The sequence below is a fragment of the Bidens hawaiensis genome, unplaced genomic scaffold (genome assembly GCF_021521415.1).
Source record: "Bidens hawaiensis isolate Kalapana, Puna unplaced genomic scaffold, B.hawaiensis_p1.1 tig00017853_1, whole genome shotgun sequence".
Classification (NCBI taxonomy): domain Eukaryota; kingdom Viridiplantae; phylum Streptophyta; class Magnoliopsida; order Asterales; family Asteraceae; genus Bidens; species Bidens hawaiensis.
Genome location: NW_027492690.1, coordinates 127,193 through 149,285, shown reverse-complemented (window position 1 = coordinate 149,285; position 22,093 = coordinate 127,193). Strand labels below are relative to the sequence as shown.

Genomic DNA, 22,093 nt, shown 5'->3' with positions numbered 1-22,093 from the left:
CAGGGATTGAAGGGTGAGGCTAAGGCCCACCGTCCAACCCTAATTTGTAGCGTCCAGTCCTAATTTGTGATGTAGTTAATGACCAAAATTTCATGTTTTAGTGTAAGTGCCCATCCTCAAAAACTTCAAGCTTAAAACCCAACCCAATTAAAATTTTGTTCTAATTGGTTAATTTTGATTTTTGAATGCACTATGCCATAAAGAATCTAATTATGCCTCCTAGATACCGTTCCGGCTTCTCGGATTTTGTCTCATCATGTCCACACACTGCTGCCGCCCGTCGTTGATCCATACCGTACCTCTCGTACAAAAGTTTTATGTATTCAGTTTTAAACGGTATTATATCGATACTTGGTATCATTTGCTCATCCTTATGTTATGTTATATGTTAGGAGGGGAGAGGCACATTCATTGCGGATTGAATTGTGTGCCATCAGCCATGTAATTTAAAGCATGTAAAATGCGGTTTTGTTTGTATTTCTTTTATTGATGTCAGAAAAGATGATTATTAATTTATTATATTATGAAAGAGGAATTCTAGCAACACATAAACTTAAAAGTACATATAATTTCTTGCACCTCATATGCTAGGATAATGTAATCAATATGGTTAGCCAAAAGTAGTCACGCTTAGCCAAAAGTAAAGAAAGTACAAATTAATGAAAATTACAGTTAATATTAAGAGGCGGATTTTGACAAACAAACTTATGAGCACTTTTGTCCTGTAGATGGGACCACATGATGAGTTATTGAAAAGTCTCGTGTAGACAACAAAACAAAATTGTCAACTTAAAAAATAAAATTTGGGATTTTCTACTTGATAAATCACCTAGAATGTTGGTTTAAAAAAGAAACAAACAAACAATTTTTTTTTTACTAATATCAGTTCTAGTATCAAAAATAAAAATGTATGTAAAAATCACCGGACTCTACTAAAACTCTAAAAGTGAATTTATATGGTCATCTTAGTAGGGGGGCGCCATGGAGATGTAAAAAGGCCCTATAACGCCGGGAACACTTTCCCTCGCGTTTTTGGCTTCAAATTCTCTCCCAGCGCTTTATTCAAAACGCCTCAAAAATCTAATTATGGAGCCATTATTCATGAGAACCGATGGAATTAAAAGAGGGGTGATTCCCGCTCCATCTATTACGTTCGGTCTAAATGTATGACAACTCTTAGGCTGTGTTTCGTGAAGACGCCATCCATACCACATGGGTATGATGGCGCCATGAACACCATACCGCCAGGCGCTATGCGCATAACGGTGTGAAACGCAAATTATTAGTCCACTGACGACCAATAACAAATTGTTATAATTGTTATTGTTATTATTGTTTTGTTTTTCTTTTCTTTTAATATCTAAATAAATCTAGTTACCCCACAACTCTTAAATTAAAAGGGTGATTAGCTCATGTCTCACTACGTACGTGGTAGCGATGTGACATAATAACTAGCTCCTACTAGTTAAATCACAACACGCAGCCTTATTATACTTGGTCTTTGACATGGGGCGGGCCGGTACCACCTACATTAATCAACAAAAATAGTTGTCGCAAGTCAATTAGCTTGATGGAAAAAATGGCACCGGGATAGCCGACACTTTCATAATTTCTAATTATTAATTTTAAAGGGTGGTTGGGGATAGTAAAAGCTTGTTTAAAATTTTACAACTGTTACTTGCAACAAACATTTGGAATATAGCCTGTATGAATATTTCTGAAGTTATTTTGTAGTACTCTTTTAATGATCTTTTATAGTTTATCTCATTCACCTAGTGTCATAAAGTGATAAAACATTTGGCAATTAACTGGTCAATGATGTAAGTTCCTTTTACTGAGAATGAGCCGGCGACTCATAGGCTGTATATTTATGCCTTTTCTTTTAGTGACTTGTTAGATGTCCATAAGACCTTCCTCCCAACTCAGTAAGTAGTAAAGTTGCTATGTTCCTCCCAATAGCTCATTTCCTTTCCAACCTATTGTATTCGTCATTTGGGCAAATATGAATTATCACCACGTGCTCATACGTTAAGTATTAAGTCCGTCGAGAACTTTTAAGGAGATGTAAATATGTAGATGCATTAACTGACTAGCATACAAGAAAATAAAAATGTTGATGAATGATATAACATCCGTATAAGTTAGGTTGGAATTCATCTTGCCATTTGCTAAATTTAAAATGTCGAGATATATGATATATATTAGTTAACTACCACCGAAAGCACGACTTAAGGTTACGTGAGTGATAGTGTGACACAAGATTGTTGGCCGCATATATGTAGTAATAGACAGTAAAAGGTGTAATACATTTCTAAAAGTGTATACGTGAGATTGCGGTCACATAAAATATGGACACATGGTTAAAGGGGTAATTTTACTATTGACTAATAATTATATGTGTAAAATATGGGAAAAAGAAAAAAAAAAGGATTTTATGAGTTTCTCTATCGACCACCGACGGAAAAGATTATATGCCTCGTGGTTAATGCTTAAAAAATAGTTTACATAAAACTCATGAATAATTATATGAAGATATTTTATAGAGAAAGGTTTAGATATTTGAGTGACAGAAAAAAGGAATTGACAGGCACAACCGACAGCTAGTTCAGACAATACCTTGTGTGGCACTTTCATTTCCACGTGTATCATATGTCACAATCGCCATTTGTTGAATCCTCCCTCCTGTACTTGTACTTGTTTTACAATTTTACCCTAACGCTCAAGAATACAAATATACAATTAGTATATCAACTTATTATATCATATATATTATATTATATATAATGAGTTTGGATAAATAACAAATAATTTTTATCGTGAAATGTATACAAATAACTATAGTAATTATGTTAATACTAAAGTAAATATTATTACACTATAGCTAACTTTTAAAGTAAAATAATTATTATTACACTGGTTATTTGTATGTTTAGTATGTTAATTTTATTTGTACCGTATTACTCCCCTATAGAGTATATATTAATAACCTACAACATAAACTACTAGCATTCGGCACAAAATGCAAATAATCAATGCCAACAGAAAAAAGTAATATTTATCATCCCACAAATCATGAATAGGATTTTCAAATGAATTTTTATCATATTTTGAGTTTAATGTTTTATAACATACCATTAATGTGAGGGAAAAAATATTAACTGGACCAATAAGTTACGTATGAATAGTCTTGATGATATGTATGATGACAAACAGGGGAGTAGGCATGTAAAGGGGAACGGGGAATGGGTTTGGAACCCGTACAGAAATTTTATATATTCGCGTATTTTGACATTGCATTCGTATAAATTTTGACATCGAACCCGTAGAACTCTTTGTACCGAACCCTTATAAAACCTTCACTACGAACTATAACCCATTGTCCCACACTTCAACTAAGAATAATACCTTGTTAAGCCCGTGACATTTATTATATTAACATAGCGCATAACCATTTAACATAAGACCAACAACCATTTAACATGATTCATGACTGTTTTCTAACTTTTTGCATTTTAATTTAATTTTTTTCATTTTCACTGTGTGACTCGACCTGGACTGTTTAACCTGACATGACAGAAAAAAAAAACCCAAAGGTTACTGGTGTACCTAAAAATTTTCTAAACTCAAAGTAAAAAGGTTTTGACTGCGCCACTTAAGATAAACCTTGTTTAGCTGCTTCACATAAAGAAGGGAAACATGTTACTTTTGTCCATTAACATGCGTGTGTGTTTTTATGTGGAGTCAAGATATTTAATTAAGAATAAAAATAAATTCCAAAAATATCAAAAGCTAGCGAGTACGGTAGAATTTTGGTTTAATTTTGCAGCAAATATACTTTCTATTGCACAGAAACAGAACAAACAGATCCACTTTCGTAACCTCCAACTTATAGGTCACAATCAATATTATATTCGGTGCTTCTTTGTTTTTCTAATTACATTCGTAAGAATTTTTTTTTAATATGTTACTAAATGTTACTTTTATTGCGGGTAACTTTGTGTAACACCTCTTTGAATATAAACTTCCTTTTTCATCCTCTACTAATTAAAAACCGGGGGACTTCAGAAGCTAAACAATGTCTAATCCATCTTCGATCTCTAGGTATGAGGTAAAAACGTTTGACTTGTTATTGAGTTGCAGAATTCCCAATTCGAAGCGTCAAAAACCTTTTAAAATCCACGTTAATAAACATGGTTTTTATCTTAGCTCCTTTCAAACAGGCATAAATCTTATTTGTGATTAACCAACTAACCAATATATCTCTTCCGGCTGTAAGTACTGATGGTGTGTCACTACTAATTACCTTGGAAATAGTCTTTTTAATATGATTAGCGAATGCCTTTGCTAACAACTTGTAAATACATTCAAGAAGGCTAATCGAGTAGAATTTTGCAAAGTTTAGGTCATTGTTTTTGGCAATTAAGAGTAATATTAATATTTTTATTGATCAATTATATGGTCATTATGATTATTCATCTAAGGAAAATTGGATTTTAATAATCCCAACTTAATGCAGTTGGCCAATAATAATTCTAACTTTGAAAATAGTTGTCACCAGTCCCAACTTTCACACTATTTGTTTTCATTAAACATTCGTTAAAAAAAACTTAACGGCGTTAAGTTTTTTTCAAATTTCAAACTAATATTTTAGGGCTTTTGATCAGAATGAGGATACGAGTCGATTGATGTAAAAGTTAACTTGAAACGACGTTTCAAACAGCTTGATTTTTGTTAATTAATAGTTTAAACACCGGAATTGATGCGTCCTTTAGTTGTTTGGACCAATGTTTGGAGGTAAGTTTTACATCAATCGACTCGTATCCTCATTCCGATGAAAAGCCCTAAAATATCAGTTTGAAATTTGAAAAAAACTTAACGCCGTTAAGTTTTTTTTAACGAAGGTTCAATGAAAACAAATAGTGTGAAAGTTGGGACCAGTGACAGCTATTTTTAAAGTTGAGATTATTATTGGCCAGCTGCATTAAGTTGGGATTATTAAAATCCAATTTTCCTTCATCTAATTATAAAATAGATCGTTGACTTAAGTAAATCTTTTACAGCGTACTCTAATCTAACTGCATCTATCACCATGAAGAAATCGATTTTTATCTTTCTCACCTAAAAACCATCTTAATGGTACCCTAAACGAAAACTCGTTCATCTTCATCATCAAGATAAGAATGGGATGAAGTGATTTTTCTAATAAAAATACATAGAAGATTATAAAGAATAAGATGTGAATGCTCTAAGACAAGAGGACAAATATACGAGTACTTTTTCGATGTCGCGGTAAGCAAAGGAGAATGTTGTCCCCTTATAAAAGTGAGATCTACCAAGTACCAACATTCTATATAATAATATATATATTTTTGTATTTTTTTAAAAAGTATGTAAGTATATTTATTTATTCTTTTTAATGACAAATGTTACGGCTATTCTTTATACCGATAAATATAAATTTCTATTTTTCTCGGATTTGAACTTTCGACCTCAAATTTAAAAAGCACATTCTTATATCAAGTGAGCTAAATAATTATATACGGTGTCGGTGGTTAATTATAACTAAATAATTACAAAGAATAATGATTTAAAGTCAAATCCACCCCCACCTAATTCCATTTGCGTTTGAGTGTCGTGATGTTATCATATACGAACTTTTCAATATCTTAATACAATTGATCGAATAAATAATTCACACACTTAAAGTGAAGAAAACTTTTTAGGCAATTTTTCATTAAAAAAATGAAATACAACATTAACGGCTAATTTTTTTTTGTGGTGGCTTAATGGCTTTGACAATCACATACATAAAACACATACGTAACAAAAGCTATTTTTGTTTAAATAATATATCAAATTTATTGTTATCGTTTAAACGATCAACAAAATAGTTTATATATCAGCAAGGGAAATTGGTATTGTATTTATAATAACTGAAATAGAAGAGAATTTTAGTTAAAAGATAGTTAAATAAAACATGATGTTAAAAAACCACTGTTTAAGTTGTTTAATGTGTGTTCAAAGAAATGTTGGATGAAATATGCCTAAAAGGCCACTAGTGGAGAACCCAGAAACCTTTTCATGTAGTCAAATTTATTGGAAGTCATTATCTATTGCTAAACATAAAAAAAAAGTTGGTTCGATTTGGATTGGGTGGGGTCACGTAATAAAAAATCTCGATAGGTGGCGGTGGCTGATGGCAGCAATGGCAGGTGGAGGGTGGTAATGGTGAGGTGAGCTTGTGATGAGAGTGCGATGTAGGTAAACTACCTTATCAAATTACAAATGTTTGTGTCAACTCAGCGTCCATATAACCAAAAACTAACTGGGTTAGATCATGCTTAAAAAGGCTCGGTAGAGAAAAATACTTTGCAAATTGGAATTATAATTAATTAATACTACCAAAAAGTCAAAATTAGAATTATTACTCATTTTACTATTGTTTTCGTTAAAGAAGGAAGAGTAGATGACGTTGAAAGTAACAAAATGACACAAAATCCCACCGCTTCAATAACTGGCACACTAATTTCCATAACATAAATATATGAAAAAATATATAAAAAGTTGCCGACGATTATCAAATTACCATAACACCCTCGTGTCCTCCAGTCCAAGGACCACCGTCATCCACGGTACAGGTCTTCCCTCCGGTAGGCCCCACCCACTTTCCAATTTACAGCTCATCGAAGACAGACCGTGTCCCTTCTGTAAAACATTAACCTTCAACATTAAAACATTAGTATAACATTACATACGCGTTCAACTCTCTCTCTCTACTTTTATTATTATTATTATTCACACTCTCTCTCTAGAATTTAACACCCACTAGCTGTCTATCGTTGTCTTCTTCTCTTCTACATCTTCTTCTAACACCACACACACACACACACACACAGTAATTATAATTACACCTCTTACACCTCACTCTATCTTCTTCTTCTTTTTGATGATTCAATGGATACCAAAGGACGACTTATTGCAGGCTCTCATAACCGTAACGAGTTTGTTTTAATCAATGCTGATGAAGTCGGACGAGTAAGTCAACTAAACTAAACCCTAATTTTATTATTATTAATTTAATTTCTGTCGGTGCCGTTACTATTTCATATTCGATTTAGGTTTTGACTATTTCAACACCCAATTTAGGATTTAATGTGAGTCTTATTGATTAGGTTACATCTGTGAAAGAATTGAGTGGCCAGATTTGTCAGATTTGTGGAGACGAGATCGAAATTACGGTCGATGGCGAACCGTTCGTCGCGTGCAACGAGTGTGCGTTTCCTATTTGCAGGCCTTGCTATGAATACGAAAGACGAGAGGGGAATCAGGCTTGTCCTCAATGCAAGACTAGGTTTAAGCGGATTAAAGGTAGTGGAAGCTAGCTCTCTTTTTGTCGTTAATTTTGACCGATTTTGACCGATAAAATGTGTTGCAGGGAGTCCGCGAGTTGACGGTGATGAGGAGGAAGATGAATTTGATGATTTGGATAATGAGTTTGAGTTTAGGAATAATGATCCTCATAGTGTTGCTGAGGCTATGCTTTCTTCGCGTCTTAATGCTGGGTCAAATGCTTCGGGTTTCGCCACTCCTTCTGAGGTTGATGGAGCTGGTTTGAACCCGGAGATTCCTCTGCTTACTTATGGTCAAGAGGTAATATTATTATTATTATTATTATTATTATTATTATTATCAAGCTGTTAAATTTAATTTTAATTGACAGGATGAAGGGATTTCGGCCGATAAGCATGCTCTAATTGTCCCACCGTTTATGAACCGCGCAAAACGCGTCCATCCTATGCCGTTTTCCGACACTGCTTCATCGGTTTCTTGTAAGTTTTTGTTGTGTTTTTACTTTGGAGTCTTTATGTTAATAATGCATGATTATTGGATAAAAAATGACTGTTGGTGATGGTGTGGTGCAGTGCCGCCAAGGCCAATGGATCCTAAGAAAGACCTGGCGGTTTATGGTTATGGAACGGTTGCATGGAAGGATCGAATGGAGGAATGGCGGAGAAGACAGAATGATAGACTTCAAATGGTGAAACACCAAGGTGATGGTGGTGGGAATGGTGGTGATGTTGATGATCCCGATTTGCCAACGTAAGAAATTCTTGTTATCATTGTTATGATGAATACTAATTATTAGAAACAAATGATGTGACTTGCTTTCTTTGTGTGAAATATTTTCGTGTGTAGGATGGATGAGGGGAGACAACCGTTGTCAAGAAAGTTACCGATACCTTCAAGCAAGATAAGTCCATATCGGATGGTGATAATATTTCGTCTCGTGATTCTCGGACTCTTCTTCCATTATAGAATCCTTCATCCAGTCAATGATGCGTATGCTTTATGGTTGACTTCAATTATTTGTGAGATATGGTTCGCGGTATCATGGATCTTTGATCAATTCCCAAAATGGTTCCCAATTGAACGTGAAACATATCTTGACCGTTTGTCACTGAGGTATGAAAAAGACGGGAAGCCATCTGAGTTAGCTCCTGTGGATGTTTTTGTGAGTACGGTCGATCCGTTGAAAGAACCACCGTTAATCACTGCAAACACGGTGTTATCGATCTTAGCGGTTGATTATCCAGTGGATAAAGTTGCGTGTTATGTCTCTGATGATGGTGCTGCCATGCTTACATTTGAAGCTCTGTCTGAGACGTCTGAGTTTGCTAGAAAGTGGGTACCGTTTTGCAAGAAGTTCAGCATTGAGCCACGTGCTCCCGAGTGGTATTTTGCTCAGAAGGTTGATTATCTTAAAGACAAAGTTCACCCTGCGTTTGTCCGTGAACGCCGTGCTATGAAGGTAATTGAGTTGACGTTTATGGTCAATTGTTGAATCTTTTAGTTTTATGAAACCTGAAATTGGTATGGTTTGCTACACAGAGGGATTATGAAGAGTTTAAGATACGGATAAACGGGCTCGTTTCAATGGCCCAGAAGGTTCCGGAAGAAGGATGGACAATGCAAGATGGTACCCCGTGGCCCGGAAACAATGTCAGGGATCATCCTGGAATGATCCAGGTGTGTGTGCATGCATACAATTTCTCTTCTCGGTTTCCATGACCATTTTTAAGACCTTTTTATGTATTTAATGTAGGTTTTCCTTGGGCAAAATGGTGTACGTGACTTGGAAGGAAACGAGTTACCACGTCTCGTTTATGTTTCTCGTGAAAAGAGGCCGGGATTTGATCACCACAAGAAAGCTGGTGCTATGAATGCTCTGGTATTACTTCATTTTCATTGATGTAATGTAATTTATAACTTAAAAGTATTTCTATTTTCATAGTTGGTTATAACTTGTATTTTCTTTGTTTTTCAAGATTCGAGTGTCGGCTGTGGTTTCAAACGCACCTTACCTGCTGAATGTTGACTGTGATCACTACATAAACAACAGCAAAGCATTGCGCGAATCCATGTGTTTCATGATGGAACCCACATCCGGGAAGAAAATCTGCTACGTGCAATTCCCTCAACGGTTTGATGGTATCGATCGTCACGATCGATATTCCAATCGCAATGTCGTCTTCTTTGATGTATGTACATATAATTCAAATTTTTATCTTTTTATGAATATTTATTAACATGCTTTTTGTTTTTGTTTTCGTTAAGATAAACATGAAAGGGCTGGATGGAATCCAAGGACCTATTTATGTAGGAACCGGGTGTGTCTTCAGGAGACAAGCATTATATGGATACGATGCACCAACCAAGAAGAAGGCACCTGGCAGAACCTGCAACTGCTTTCCAAAATGGTGTTGCTGTTGTTTTGGATCAAGGAAGAAGAAGAGCAAAGGGAAAACAAAGGAGAAGACCAAAAAGAGTAAGAAGATGAAGGAGGCTTCAACTCAGATATATGCACTCGAGAATATTGAAGAAGGAATCGAAGGTAATTATAACTTTCAGTGGTTGCTATCGTTATTGCTGTTATTCTGGTTCTAATGTGAATATTTTATTATTTTTGTGACAGGAATTGATAGTGAGAAAACATCATTAATGCCTCAGATAAAGTTTGAGAAGAAATTCGGTCAATCTCCTGTGTTTATTGCATCGACACTCGTTGAAGAAGGTGGTGTTCCACCTGGAGCAACCTCAGCATCACTACTAAAGGAAGCCATTCATGTCATAAGTTGTGGTTATGAAGATAAAACCGAATGGGGAAAAGAGGTAAATAACACTAAAATATAAACTAAAAAACTTAAAATTACTATTCATTTATGCTGCAAGTTTTAAAGCATACTACAAGTTTCTTTTGCTGCTTAAAGTCATATTTGACTTATGATTAATGATGCAAGCTGGTCCCCACTCACACATACAATCATTTTCTTATCATTTTTTTATTCACATGACTATATCTTATACATGTAATTATCTAAATGATATTACATTCTTATAGAACTTAGAAGTATTGGAAGAATTTGAGTTTGTTTCTTGGCTTCTTGCAACTAATTCGGGTTTTCTGTTTACCTTTTTAACATAAGGTTTTGAATATAAAAAAATGTGGTTTTTTAACATCAATCTTTTCAACGGTTTATGTCTTTTTAGCGTCATTTTTTTAACACTTGACTTTTTTTATGGTTTTGATGTGCCTTTGTTTTCTGATTTTATTTTTAAACAGTTTACCTTTTCTTAACAGGTTTGCTTTGATTTTGTTTTTATATGATTTTTCAAGTGTTTACTAACTATTTTGCTGCAACACATGGATTTGTGTTAAAGGTTTTATTATTTTTTATATATAAAGCTTCGAAAACGGTTATTTATTTTGTTAGAGATAACTTATAATTTCTGCACATTACATTTGCTGAAAGCTTATATTTAAACAAATAGGTCGGATGGATTTATGGTTCGGTTACTGAAGATATCTTAACGGGGTTCAAAATGCACTGTCATGGTTGGCGATCGGTGTATTGCATGCCAAAGCTAGCGGCATTCAAGGGTTCGGCTCCTATCAATCTTTCTGACCGTCTTCACCAAGTTCTCCGGTGGGCCCTGGGTTCGGTTGAGATCTTATTCAGCAAACATTGCCCAATTTGGTACGGGTACGGGTGCGGTTTGAAGCCATTGGAGCGGTTCTCTTACATAAATTCAGTCGTCTATCCTTTAACTTCCATTCCTCTAGTCGCTTATTGTACCCTCCCCGCAGTCTGTCTTCTCACTGGAAAATTTATCGTCCCTGAGGTAAATTATTAATATTATGAAGCTCACTATAAAAATAAAAAATGATCATACATTCATACATAACAATACATGATGTTTGTGCATGCAGATAAGCAATTATGCTAGCATTCTTTTCATGCTGATGTTTTTATCGATTGCGGTTACTAGCGTCCTCGAGATCCAATGGGGACGCGTTGCAATCGACGACTTCTGGAGAAACGAGCAATTCTGGGTGATCGGTGGTGTGTCGGCTCATCTATTTGCATTATTTCAAGGTCTTTTAAAAGTGTTGGCTGGTGTGAACACTAACTTCACCGTGACATCAAAGGGTGGAGACGATGGTGAATATGCAGAGCTGTATCTGTTCAAATGGACGACCCTGTTGCTCCCGCCATTAACCCTGTTGATCTTTAACATAATCGGTGTGGTGGTTGGGATATCGGATGCAATTAGCAACGGGTACGAGTCATGGGGCCCACTGTTCGGGAGGCTGTTCTTTGCAATATGGGTGATTCTTCATTTTGTATCCTTTCTTGAAAGGTATGATGGGGAAACAGAGCAATGTGCCTACTATTCTTATCGTGTGGGCGATTCTTCTAGCGTCCATCTTGTCGTTGGTGTGGGTGCGGATTAACCCGTTTCTGGACCAGGGTGGGATCGTGTTGGAGGTGTGCGGGTTGGACTGTGACTGATATATCAATTATAGATGTAGTAGTATATAAAATATATAGCAAGGAGATGTGAAAAACGAATGTGTAGATACAAGGAAGGACTTGTGATATTTGTATTTTTTTTGAAGTGGTTTTTTTTGTATTTGATTCATTTAGATTTTTTGTGGAGTCTGTGTAATGGAGTCTCATGCCGTGGAAACTTTACTTGTTCTTTTTCATATATATAATTTATTATTAAATTATCATCCTCTGTTTCAGTGAAAGGATGGGTAATTTACTTTCTGATTAAATTCTATTCTTAAGCTCTTATTTAAGTGTTAGCATTTCCAAGAAATTTGGGTCATCATTTGTGTAACACGGTTCAAGTATTTGTGGAGCACGATTTAAGCATTTGTAGATGCAACCATGACACGATTCAAACATTTATACAATCAATCAACAATCATTAATGTATGTGTCTCAAATCATATGTTCATGTTTTTAATGTTTTTTCTTTTCAAAGTATCTTCACAAATACTATTGTATTTTTTGTAATAGCATTCGTAAGTAAATATAATAATAGAAGTTTGTGTTGGTTATTAAAATATGTGCTCTGTTTTGTTAGTAAGAAGTTTGATGTTCATTGTTAACTGTTAAGTCATATAAGAACCTATCAACTTAGATGACTAAGGTATCAAATATATAAGGAGTGCAACATGTCTTGTTAACTGAGTTTGTAATACTAGAGAACAAGCAATCACTTTCGGTTTTTGTAATTGTCAAAACTATGCATTATACAATATTCAATCAGTTGCATAGACATTCCCTAATCCCTATATTGATTAGTTGATCTAAACTTTGGAAAAGATTTGTGCAAAACAACACAAAAGCTAGCTATGGTGGAATTAGCATGCTTGAGCAATCTACAACAATCCATCTTATCATCCAATAGATCACACAACACATGTTGCACTCCTTATGATGGAATTATCCGGACATGGTGTCTTAAGTAGATGTAATCATGATGGTGATATTCACCTAGCATCTTAAAGAGACTATACACATGTCTTGACTACTTGTTATTCCCATAATCTTGCTTTATGCTTATGATAATGCTGAATAGACAGCTTATCTATGTAATCGACTATCCACCAATGGACAATGTGTGTTTGTTGGACCAAATATCAACTAAAGTTCTAAAAAATAACATTGTGCTAGAGTTGAGGTCGAGTTTAATGCCTTAGCTTATAACAGGCTAGGTATCTAGCTCATAACATGCCAGGTATCTGCTTCATGAATTATGTTTATGTCGTCATTTTTCTCATACTTTATGGTATGATAGCATTAGAGCTACACAATAATCAGTCATTTATTATTATTATTCTTATTATATTATTATAATTATTATTTTATTTTGAATTCTTTATTTATTAATAAATAAGCAAGGTAGTCATTTATATGTTTGTCAACAAAATAAATACCTTGAAATCGAACAATTTATTCGTGAAAACTTTTTTTAAGGAATAATTTACTTGTGTTTAACGTAGCTCTTAAATTGCTAATATCTTAAGTCCTAACCACAAGTTATATGTAATGAAGTGTGCTAGTCATTGGTTTAAACTTCACATCCTCATGATCATTGGCCTTGAGGGATGTTAAATTGTAGTTGGGATCTAAATCGGAGTTTAGATGGGTGTTTTCATAGGGTGAGGTGAATCTGAAAGCCAAGAATCTAAATTAGTGATATGAATTTGCAAAACTAACAACGTTGTTAGCATCGTTATGGGAAAGAGGGGGGGGGGGGGAATGCAACTGCTATTTGAAGTGAGGATCAATATGATAAGTTATGAGTAATAAGGAGTGAGAGCTAAGTTATCATAATCCTTTACATGTTGGAGGTGCTCGTCTATTTAATATTTATAGCCGAAGGGATGAAATATTACTGGGCGTGTGTCACAAGAATATTTTGTTGGACCCTTTGTGACCGACGTAGTGGAGAACGTGGAGGCTAATTTGGCGGGTCCCATTGTGCAGATGTGTTGTCTCCTTTGTACAATTGTCTGGACCCGTTGCATGGTCCCCGCACATACCTTTTGTACAAATTGCATCTCCCCGTTTGGTTATCCCCCCTGCCTAATTGCCTAGTACTGTTGCGGTGGTCCCTACGTGTACCTTCTATTTAGATGACTTCTCTAGGTTGGTCTTTTGAGGGTGGACGCCTGTAAGTTTGTTCTTTTATCATTTTCCTTCCAATGATTTGGGCTTTTCTTGCTCGAAGTGGTTATTTCGAATCAAATCTGATACGGGTCCATGTGTTTCTTAGTTGTTAACTAGTTTATTACTAGCTTAGTTTCTTATTTTTCAGTTATAATAGTAACAAACAACACCCCAAGTAATCTCTAAAAAGGACGTTATGTTTTAAATATAGATATAGAAAAACACACATCTTTTTAACTAACTTACAAAAAATAAAATAAAAAAAAGCAGGTTAAGAATAGTAAAGGGGCCATTTATGTTATAACACAATACTCATAGAAAGTAAGTAGGGCAGAGACATCAGCTATATATATAACTAGGGTTTCACTGGAGCTACCCTCGCCGCACACACTCATCTTTGAAACCTCAGGTTCATCTCTATCTTTTCTTCTTCTTCTTCTAATTGCATTATCACTCTGTATGTTTACAATCGATAGCTCTGATTATTTGCTATCGTTAATTGGTTCTGTAGATTTCATAGCTTGCGATTATCATATTTTCGTTTAGTGTGTGGTTTGTTTTAAGCTCATTTAAGCTTCAAAATTAGTGAATCTGTTATTTAATATTCTAACAGATTCAATTGAGCGTATTTTAACGAAATTGTTCGAATCTATCCAGTTTCCAGTACCTAAAATGAGTTTTCTAGTGTTGTATTATACGTGTTCATGCTTTGATATTCAATTTGATCACTTGTAGAAGCATTTATAGTGATGAACATTTGAGTTTGTGAGCTTTGTTAGATTTACACAGTTCATTTGTAAATGCATTTATTTATATTTATAATTATTTTATAGCGATGATCGATTGGGTTTTTGAGTGTTTTGTAATGTAATTCATTTGTTTCTGATTGAAGGTGGAGGATAACAAGAATGTCGCACAGGAAGTTTGAGCATCCCAGACACGGTTCTCTTGGCTTTCTTCCCAGGAAGCGCGCCGCTCGCCACAGAGGAAAAGGTATAACTTCTTCGTTTATTACTTATCTATTTGCAGTTTTTATTGTAGTTTTATGTTTGAATGTCTGTAGTATTAATAACAATTATAGCATTAGGTTGTGTTTGTTTTGATTCTGTTTATTTGTTAGCTATTTTTTATTTTTGCACCTCAATTTTAAGCTTTGTTCATTTATATGTATCTTATATCTATACACATAGTTTTCAGTATTTCACTTCTTAACTCTTGTACTAATTTTTTCTATTTGTTTTGATTTTTTATTCATTGTTTTTTTGAGTTTTGGCTACAACTGATTTTTGTTTTATTGAGTTTGTTTGTTTATTTGTACTTATTTAATTATACATTAGCATGAACTATGAAGAGCGTGTATTTTTGCTACAAGATATTTAAAATTGTGTTGATGTATGCAGTGAAGGCTTTCCCCAAGGATGACCCAACCAAAGCCTGCAAGCTCACAGCTTTCTTGGGCTACAAAGCTGGAATGACCCATATTGTCAGAGAGGTCGAGAAACCTGGGTCAAGTAAGCAAATTGTTTCAGAATTTATAAAAAATGTGATGTTTGAAGTGTTTTTTAAGCCCGTTTTTACTAACTGTTTTGTTGTTTAAAACAGAGCTGCACAAGAAAGAGACATGTGAGGCGGTGACCATCATTGAGACACCTCCAATGGTGGTTGTTGGAGTTGTTGGTTACGTCAAGACCCCACGTGGTTTACGTTCATTGAACACTGTCTGGGCTCAGCATTTGAGTGAAGATGTGAAAAGAAGGTTCTACAAGAACTGGTGCAAGTCGAAGAAGAAAGCTTTCACCAAGTACTCCAAGAAGTTTGATTCTGATGAGGGCAAGAAGGACATCCAATCACAGTTGGAGAAAATGAAGAAGTATGCAACTGTTATCCGAGTCCTTGCTCACACACAGATAAGGAAAATGAAGGGATTGAAGCAGAAGAAGGCACACCTTATGGAGATCCAAGTGAACGGTGGAACTGTTGCTCAAAAAGTTGACTTTGCTTATGGCTTTTTTGAGAAGCAAATCCCCATTGATGCTGTGTTCCAGAAAGATGAAATGATTGATATCATTGGTGTGACTAAGGGTAAAGGTTACGAAGGTGTGGTTACTCGTTGGGGTGTGACCAGACTGCCACGTAAGACTCACAGGGGTCTGCGTAAGGTGGCCTGTATTGGAGCCTGGCATCCTGCTAGGGTTTCCTTCACTGTTGCCCGAGCTGGTCAGAACGGTTACCATCACCGTACTGAAATGAACAAGAAGATTTACAAGCTTGGAAAGACTGGTCAGGAGTCTCATACTGCTCTCACTGAGTTTGACAGGTAGATATTGTTATTATTATTGTTATTGAGCGTGTTGTTTTTAGTTATCAACGTTAATATATGATTTGAAATGAATGAATGATTGTAGGACCGAGAAGGACATTACTCCAATGGGTGGGTTTCCACATTATGGTGTGGTGAAGGATGACTACTTGTTGATCAAGGGTTGCTGTGTTGGACCGAAGAAGAGGGTGGTTACTCTTCGTCAATCATTGCTTGCACAGACCTCTCGTTTGGCTCTTGAGGAGATTAAGCTCAAGTTCATTGACACATCATCCAAATTTGGTCACGGTCGTTTCCAGACCGCAGAGGAGAAGCTCAAGTTCTACAACCGTGTTAAGGCTTGAGAATGGATGTCTTTTAAATGTTATTGTTGGATTTCAAGTTTTGTTTTGTTCTTTGAAGACATTTGATTTTGGATTTTTGGTGTTCGATTTTAAGATACTTTATTTACATCATTGGCATAACGGTCTTAGTCCCAATATGTGTTATTTACCATGTTATCTTCTATTATAAACAACTATCCAAAAAATTGTAACGAAGATTAAGCAATTGAACTTGGCATAAAACAGCACCTAATTAAGTATGACATTATTTTAGTTTCTTATTGAAAGAGGTTTGACCTTTGAAGAAAGCATAAAATTATATTAGAGAAATCAAAGAACAATCACATTCACTTTAAACAGATAGGATTACTGACTTTTTTTCACCCTCATTTCTTATAACATATATTTTGCCCAAATCAAGTTCCAGACTCCCTTGTTCTCATTCAAATACATTGGTGCAAATTCAAAGCTAGGGATGATTAAATAGTGCCTGTATAGTAACAGTATTTTGGGTACCAACTCAATACATATTTATTTGAGTTTTTTTAGGATTGGTATCTTTGGTTCCGGTTTGATATGACATCGGATATTTGGGTGATTTCCATTAGAAAAACCGATACCGCACCAGCACTCGAGCATTTTTGGCACAACTGTACAAATATCGTGCTCATCTCCATAGCTTTAGATGAACACTTCGAGAATATTTGATTCTACTGGACAAAAGTTTGACAAGGCAGTAAAAATGAATATTTTAAAAAAAATTTCAATCGATTAGTTTAACAGTATTCCACTCATCTTTTCCTATAACAATTTGGTCCGAATCATAAATTTATGAAACTTTTAAGTTCTCCGTGCTAGTAAAGTCAATTTTGTTTACCTGGGTGTTTTAGGATTTTTTTTTCTAAACACATTAAAAAGAAATTAACATCGAGCATTTTCTGGAACGAATGAAAAAAAAGAGAGAAAATATATGATCGAACAAACTTGATGGTGATTTCCGGTTCGAGCGATGATTAGGTGCAACCGTGCAAGGATATGACAATTGTAGACTTTAATAGTATTGGAGATAGGTTATGGATGTTATGTACTTTCTTTAAATGTGTATTCTCTTTTAAAATTACTAATTCAATTTGTTTATAATAAACATTTTTAAAATAAAACTCTAATAATTTCATCACCCTAATATACATGAATATAAAATATATAAATTTCTTTACTTAGTTTTGTAATAAAACAGAGCTAAGCTAACGATGCAGATTATTATCCGTTTGTTTTACATTTGAAGCTCTTTATACACCGTACTTTAAAATATATATAAAAAAAAGTTAAATAAAAAAACGATTTATTTCCGGAACACTCTACTAAAGTCGGGTTGGGGGTTTAAGTTTTAACCCATTTATTCGTAAACCAGCAAAACCCTACTTCTTCTTCTTCATCACATCACACCCGCCGCTACCAGTCACCGGAAACAATGGTGGAACTAAAAGTCTCCGAGAGCAGAGACCTTACCAGAATCGAGCGTATCGGCGCTCACTCTCACATCCGCGGCCTAGGCCTCGACTCAGCCCTAGAACCACGCTCCGTATCCGAAGGCATGGTCGGTCAAACCGCCGCCCGTAAAGCCGCCGGCGTCATCGTCCAGATGGTCAAGGACGGCAAAATCGCCGGCCGCGCCGTCCTCCTCGCCGGCCAACCCGGCACCGGCAAGACCGCCATCGCCATGGGCATGGCCAAGTCAATCGGACTCGAAACTCCCTTCGCCATGGTCGCCGGTAGCGAACTGTTCTCTCTCGAGATGTCGAAAACCGAAGCGTTGATGCAAGCGTTTCGGAAGGCGATTGGTGTGCGAATTAAGGAAGAGACTGAAGTGATTGAAGGTGAAGTTGTGGAGATTCAGATTGACCGGCCTGCGGTGAGTGGAGCGGCGTCGAAGACGGGGAAGTTGACGCTGAAGACGACGGAGATGGAGACGATGTATGATTTGGGGGCGAAGATGATTGAGGCGTTGGGGAAGGAGAAGGTGCAGAGTGGGGATGTGATTGCGATTGATAAGGCGTCTGGGAAGATTACGAAGCTTGGGAGGTCGTTTTCGAGGTCTAGGGATTATGATGCCATGGGGCCGCAGACTAAGTTTGTGCAGTGTCCGGATGGGGAGTTGCAGAAGAGGAAGGAGGTGGTGCATTGTGTTACACTTCATGAAATTGATGTTATCAATAGCAGGTCAGTCGGTGTTCGTTTTAGGCATTCTTGTTTTCAGAATATAATTTAGCATTTAGAACTAGTAACAAGTTCGCAAGCTATGCTTCCATTTAGGTTCCATCTAGGTAATGTTAGGGTCAACCGACTCTGAAAGTGTATTTTTAACACCTCTTTATGTGAAGAACAATGATATAACACCTCTTTATGTCATCAAAAAGCTAACCGGGCTACTTTTCAGTTAGTATGAGATAGCTGTGGGAAAATAGGTTGAAAGTTGGGAGAGTCAGAAGACATTTCTTCAGTTGGGGTTAATCCCGGTAAATGGGTTAAAGTTGAGATTAATAAAATCCAATAACCAATAAATAAATGAAAAAGTTTGCAACAATGAGGAAGCCTATTAAACTAATTATTTTAATGCATTTACATTTTTTTAAAACACAAGATACAAAATATGGTTTTATTTGATACCTGATCAAGCATGTCGATATGAACTGACAGAAGTGACTGATCTCGTGATGGATTTTGTCATATACCCAAGTATAATTGAGAAGGATAGCTTCCTTTTTGTTGAAAAAAAAGTCAGTGTATTGTGGCTAAATGTATACTTCTACCTACATCTGCCCTGTCCAAGTTGATCATAACACCGCCTTTTGTTCCACTCCCTCGCCTATATTTTATCATTATGGACTAAATTCATATTCATGAAAAGTAAAATAGAGATCATGAAAAAGACCACACTTAAATGCTTAACAAATGTTGAAAAAAAGAATTAAACTCGTATGTAGTTATATTAACAAACCTGGAGTTGTAGACTTGTAGTTGTCTTCTGGAGTCAGTAAACCCTGACATCACCTTCAGGAGCTTGATGCAAGCTGTTCTTTAAGTTTGGTAATGAAGTTGGAATCAAAATCTATATGTATGAGACTAAGTATAACAATAAGGTGAGCAGGTTTTAAGATACAAAACTAACTTACAAATCAACGAGAGGCATGCATTTCATTTTTCATAAAGGTTAACATTATTACAGAATTGTTGAATCTTAGTAAATAGTTCCATGAAACTGATATAAGTTCTAACTTTAAATTGTTCTCAGCCAGAGGGACAGGACTGCAGTTTCATCGATTGTCAGAAAGTAAAACCAGCTGTGAACACAATCTTAGTTTGAAACTGCCCTAATTATCACTGATTTTGATGCAACTGATTTAGTCATTGTATTAAGATTGCTTTTGTATTTGAATAGAATTCTTCACAGATGATAAGTTTTAAATTTTGTTTTTGGCTAAAATTGCAGAACACAGGGTTTCCTTGCACTTTTCACTGGTGACACTGGTGAAATACGAGCTGAGGTGCGAGAACAAATAGACACAAAGGTAGCAGAGTGGCGGGAGGAAGGAAAGGCCGAGATCGTGCCAGGTGTTCTCTTCATAGACGAAGTCCACATGCTTGACATCGAGTGCTTTTCATTTCTAAATCGCGCCTTAGAAAATGACATGGCACCCATACTAGTAGTTGCCACTAACCGAGGAATCACAACCATCCGAGGCACAAATTACAAATCGCCACACGGGATTCCAATCGATTTCTTGGACCGTTTGCTCATTATTTCCACCCAACCCTACACGGAAGATGACATCCGCAAGATTCTAGATATTAGGTGTCAAGAGGAAGATGTGGATGTATCAGAAGATGCAAAGGTTTTGTTGACCAAAATTGGAGTTGACACGTCGTTAAGGTATGCTATAAATCTTATTACATCGGCTGCATTGGCTTGTCAAAAGAGGAAAGGAAAGGTAGTTGAGATGGAGGATGTGAGTCGGGTTTATGAGTTGTTTTGGGATGTGAAGAGATCGACTCAGTATTTGATCGAGTATCAGAGCCAGTACATGTTTAATGAGGCTGCGACTGGGGATGAAGACGATGTGATGGTTTGATAAGGTAGGTTGTAATTGTTGAATTTTTAAGTCTGTTTATGGTTTAAATTCAGAATGTTGAATGATTCTTATTAATTATATTTGATCCCCACTGTCTTGTTTATTCTAAGTTTGAGTTTATGCTTTATGAATTTGTTTTTTTATATGAATCGGTAGAGTGATCTGGTCTTGTTTGCGAATGTTAAAACCGTCAACAGAAACCCATCTGAGCATGTTGCGATGCTGGTTAGACTGTTGTAGATTCCAAAGTTGGCGTTGTCTCTCTTGTGGTATGTTTTACATAGTGAGGCTAGAGGCAAGTTAACTTGTGTTTATTTTAATTTAAGGCAAATCCAGGTCTGTCTTTGTATATACGGAGATATATTAAATATCAACATTTTGATTATTCAATTTTATATTATACTGATGATTGATGAGATTCATAAATGTGAAAGCCAAATCCAGCCCTTAAAAACCGAGTATATAAAGAGTTCAAAAACTAATATGCCAAATAAAGATAAAAGATTGAAGTTTATGTTGTAGATAATGTTGGATCCTCTTACACCATACTCCCCGTTTTAGCAAAACTCGACTCAAGTTTTGCGTTTAGAACAACCTTATCTGGATTAAAAGGAACATCAACTCGATCTATATGTGATACCACTATAACCCGTCCAAATAGTTCAATTTCACGTGTCGTTTCACTCGACTCTAAACTGATTGGCAACGTGGTCTAACCAAACCTGTAATAACCCGAATTATTCAGATAATAATTATAATAATTGAATTTTAAGAAAAAATTATAATAATAATAACAATAATAATAAGTATAAGAATAATGATAAGTATATTAGTTATGGATTTAACAAGAATTTGTAAATTGAAAAAAATAATATTTTGTTTGGAAATCGAAGCACATTACAATTCATTCTCACGCTTTGAAATCCCTTAACGAACTATATCTCTGATGGTTAACTGATGCAGCGTACTAATAGAGAATGAAGGCTAATCACGTTGATTCTATGAATATTCGTGATGATCATTCCCCAAACCCTCAAATTCGACCCAAAATGCTAGAATTCGAAAAGGCAAGTCGTTTTTTATTATATTCTGATCAATAATTAGTCACAACTTAACATATTAATAGGAATCAAAAATAGGTTTGGCCAACACAAATAACCACAGGCCCAACAACAGCCCAAAAAAAACCAAAAAATTAGACAAAAAACTCAAAAGTGACCCAAAATTGTATCCGGAAGGCTTATTTCGGAAAAATAATACGGATAACACAAAGTGGCCCACGTTCCAGCGGTC

General features: G+C 35.6%; 3 protein-coding genes across 3 annotated transcripts; all 3 read left to right on the top strand.

Annotated features, from left to right (window-relative positions):
* The first annotated feature begins 6,761 nt into the window (after window positions 1-6,761).
* Window positions 6,762-11,867, top strand: LOC143554767 (cellulose synthase A catalytic subunit 6 [UDP-forming]-like). Its single transcript, XM_077044455.1, is given in 14 exon segments — window positions 6,762-7,035; window positions 7,173-7,368; window positions 7,436-7,650; window positions 7,721-7,829; window positions 7,923-8,100; window positions 8,197-8,809; window positions 8,890-9,027; window positions 9,104-9,229; window positions 9,327-9,539; window positions 9,616-9,892; window positions 9,974-10,170; window positions 10,831-11,181; window positions 11,270-11,680; window positions 11,682-11,867. Coding segments are annotated over 14 exon segments (3,276 nt in total). The 5' UTR covers window positions 6,762-6,954; the 3' UTR covers window positions 11,853-11,867.
* Window positions 11,868-14,376: 2,509 nt separating this feature from the next.
* LOC143554766 (large ribosomal subunit protein uL3z-like) lies at window positions 14,377-16,804 on the top strand. Its single transcript, XM_077044454.1, has 5 exons — window positions 14,377-14,436; window positions 14,920-15,020; window positions 15,428-15,538; window positions 15,630-16,344; window positions 16,433-16,804. The coding sequence occupies exons 2-5, from the start codon at window positions 14,936-14,938 to the stop codon at window positions 16,689-16,691; spliced, it is 1,170 nt and encodes a 389-aa protein (XP_076900569.1). The 5' UTR covers window positions 14,377-14,436; window positions 14,920-14,935; the 3' UTR covers window positions 16,692-16,804.
* Window positions 16,805-18,011: 1,207 nt separating this feature from the next.
* Window positions 18,012-20,905, top strand: LOC143554765 (uncharacterized). The gene is made up of 2 exons (XM_077044453.1): window positions 18,012-18,890; window positions 20,161-20,905. Exons 1-2 carry the CDS (start codon window positions 18,142-18,144, stop codon window positions 20,798-20,800), a joined length of 1,389 nt encoding a protein of 462 aa, XP_076900568.1. The 5' UTR covers window positions 18,012-18,141; the 3' UTR covers window positions 20,801-20,905.
* Window positions 20,906-22,093: the final 1,188 nt, after the last annotated feature.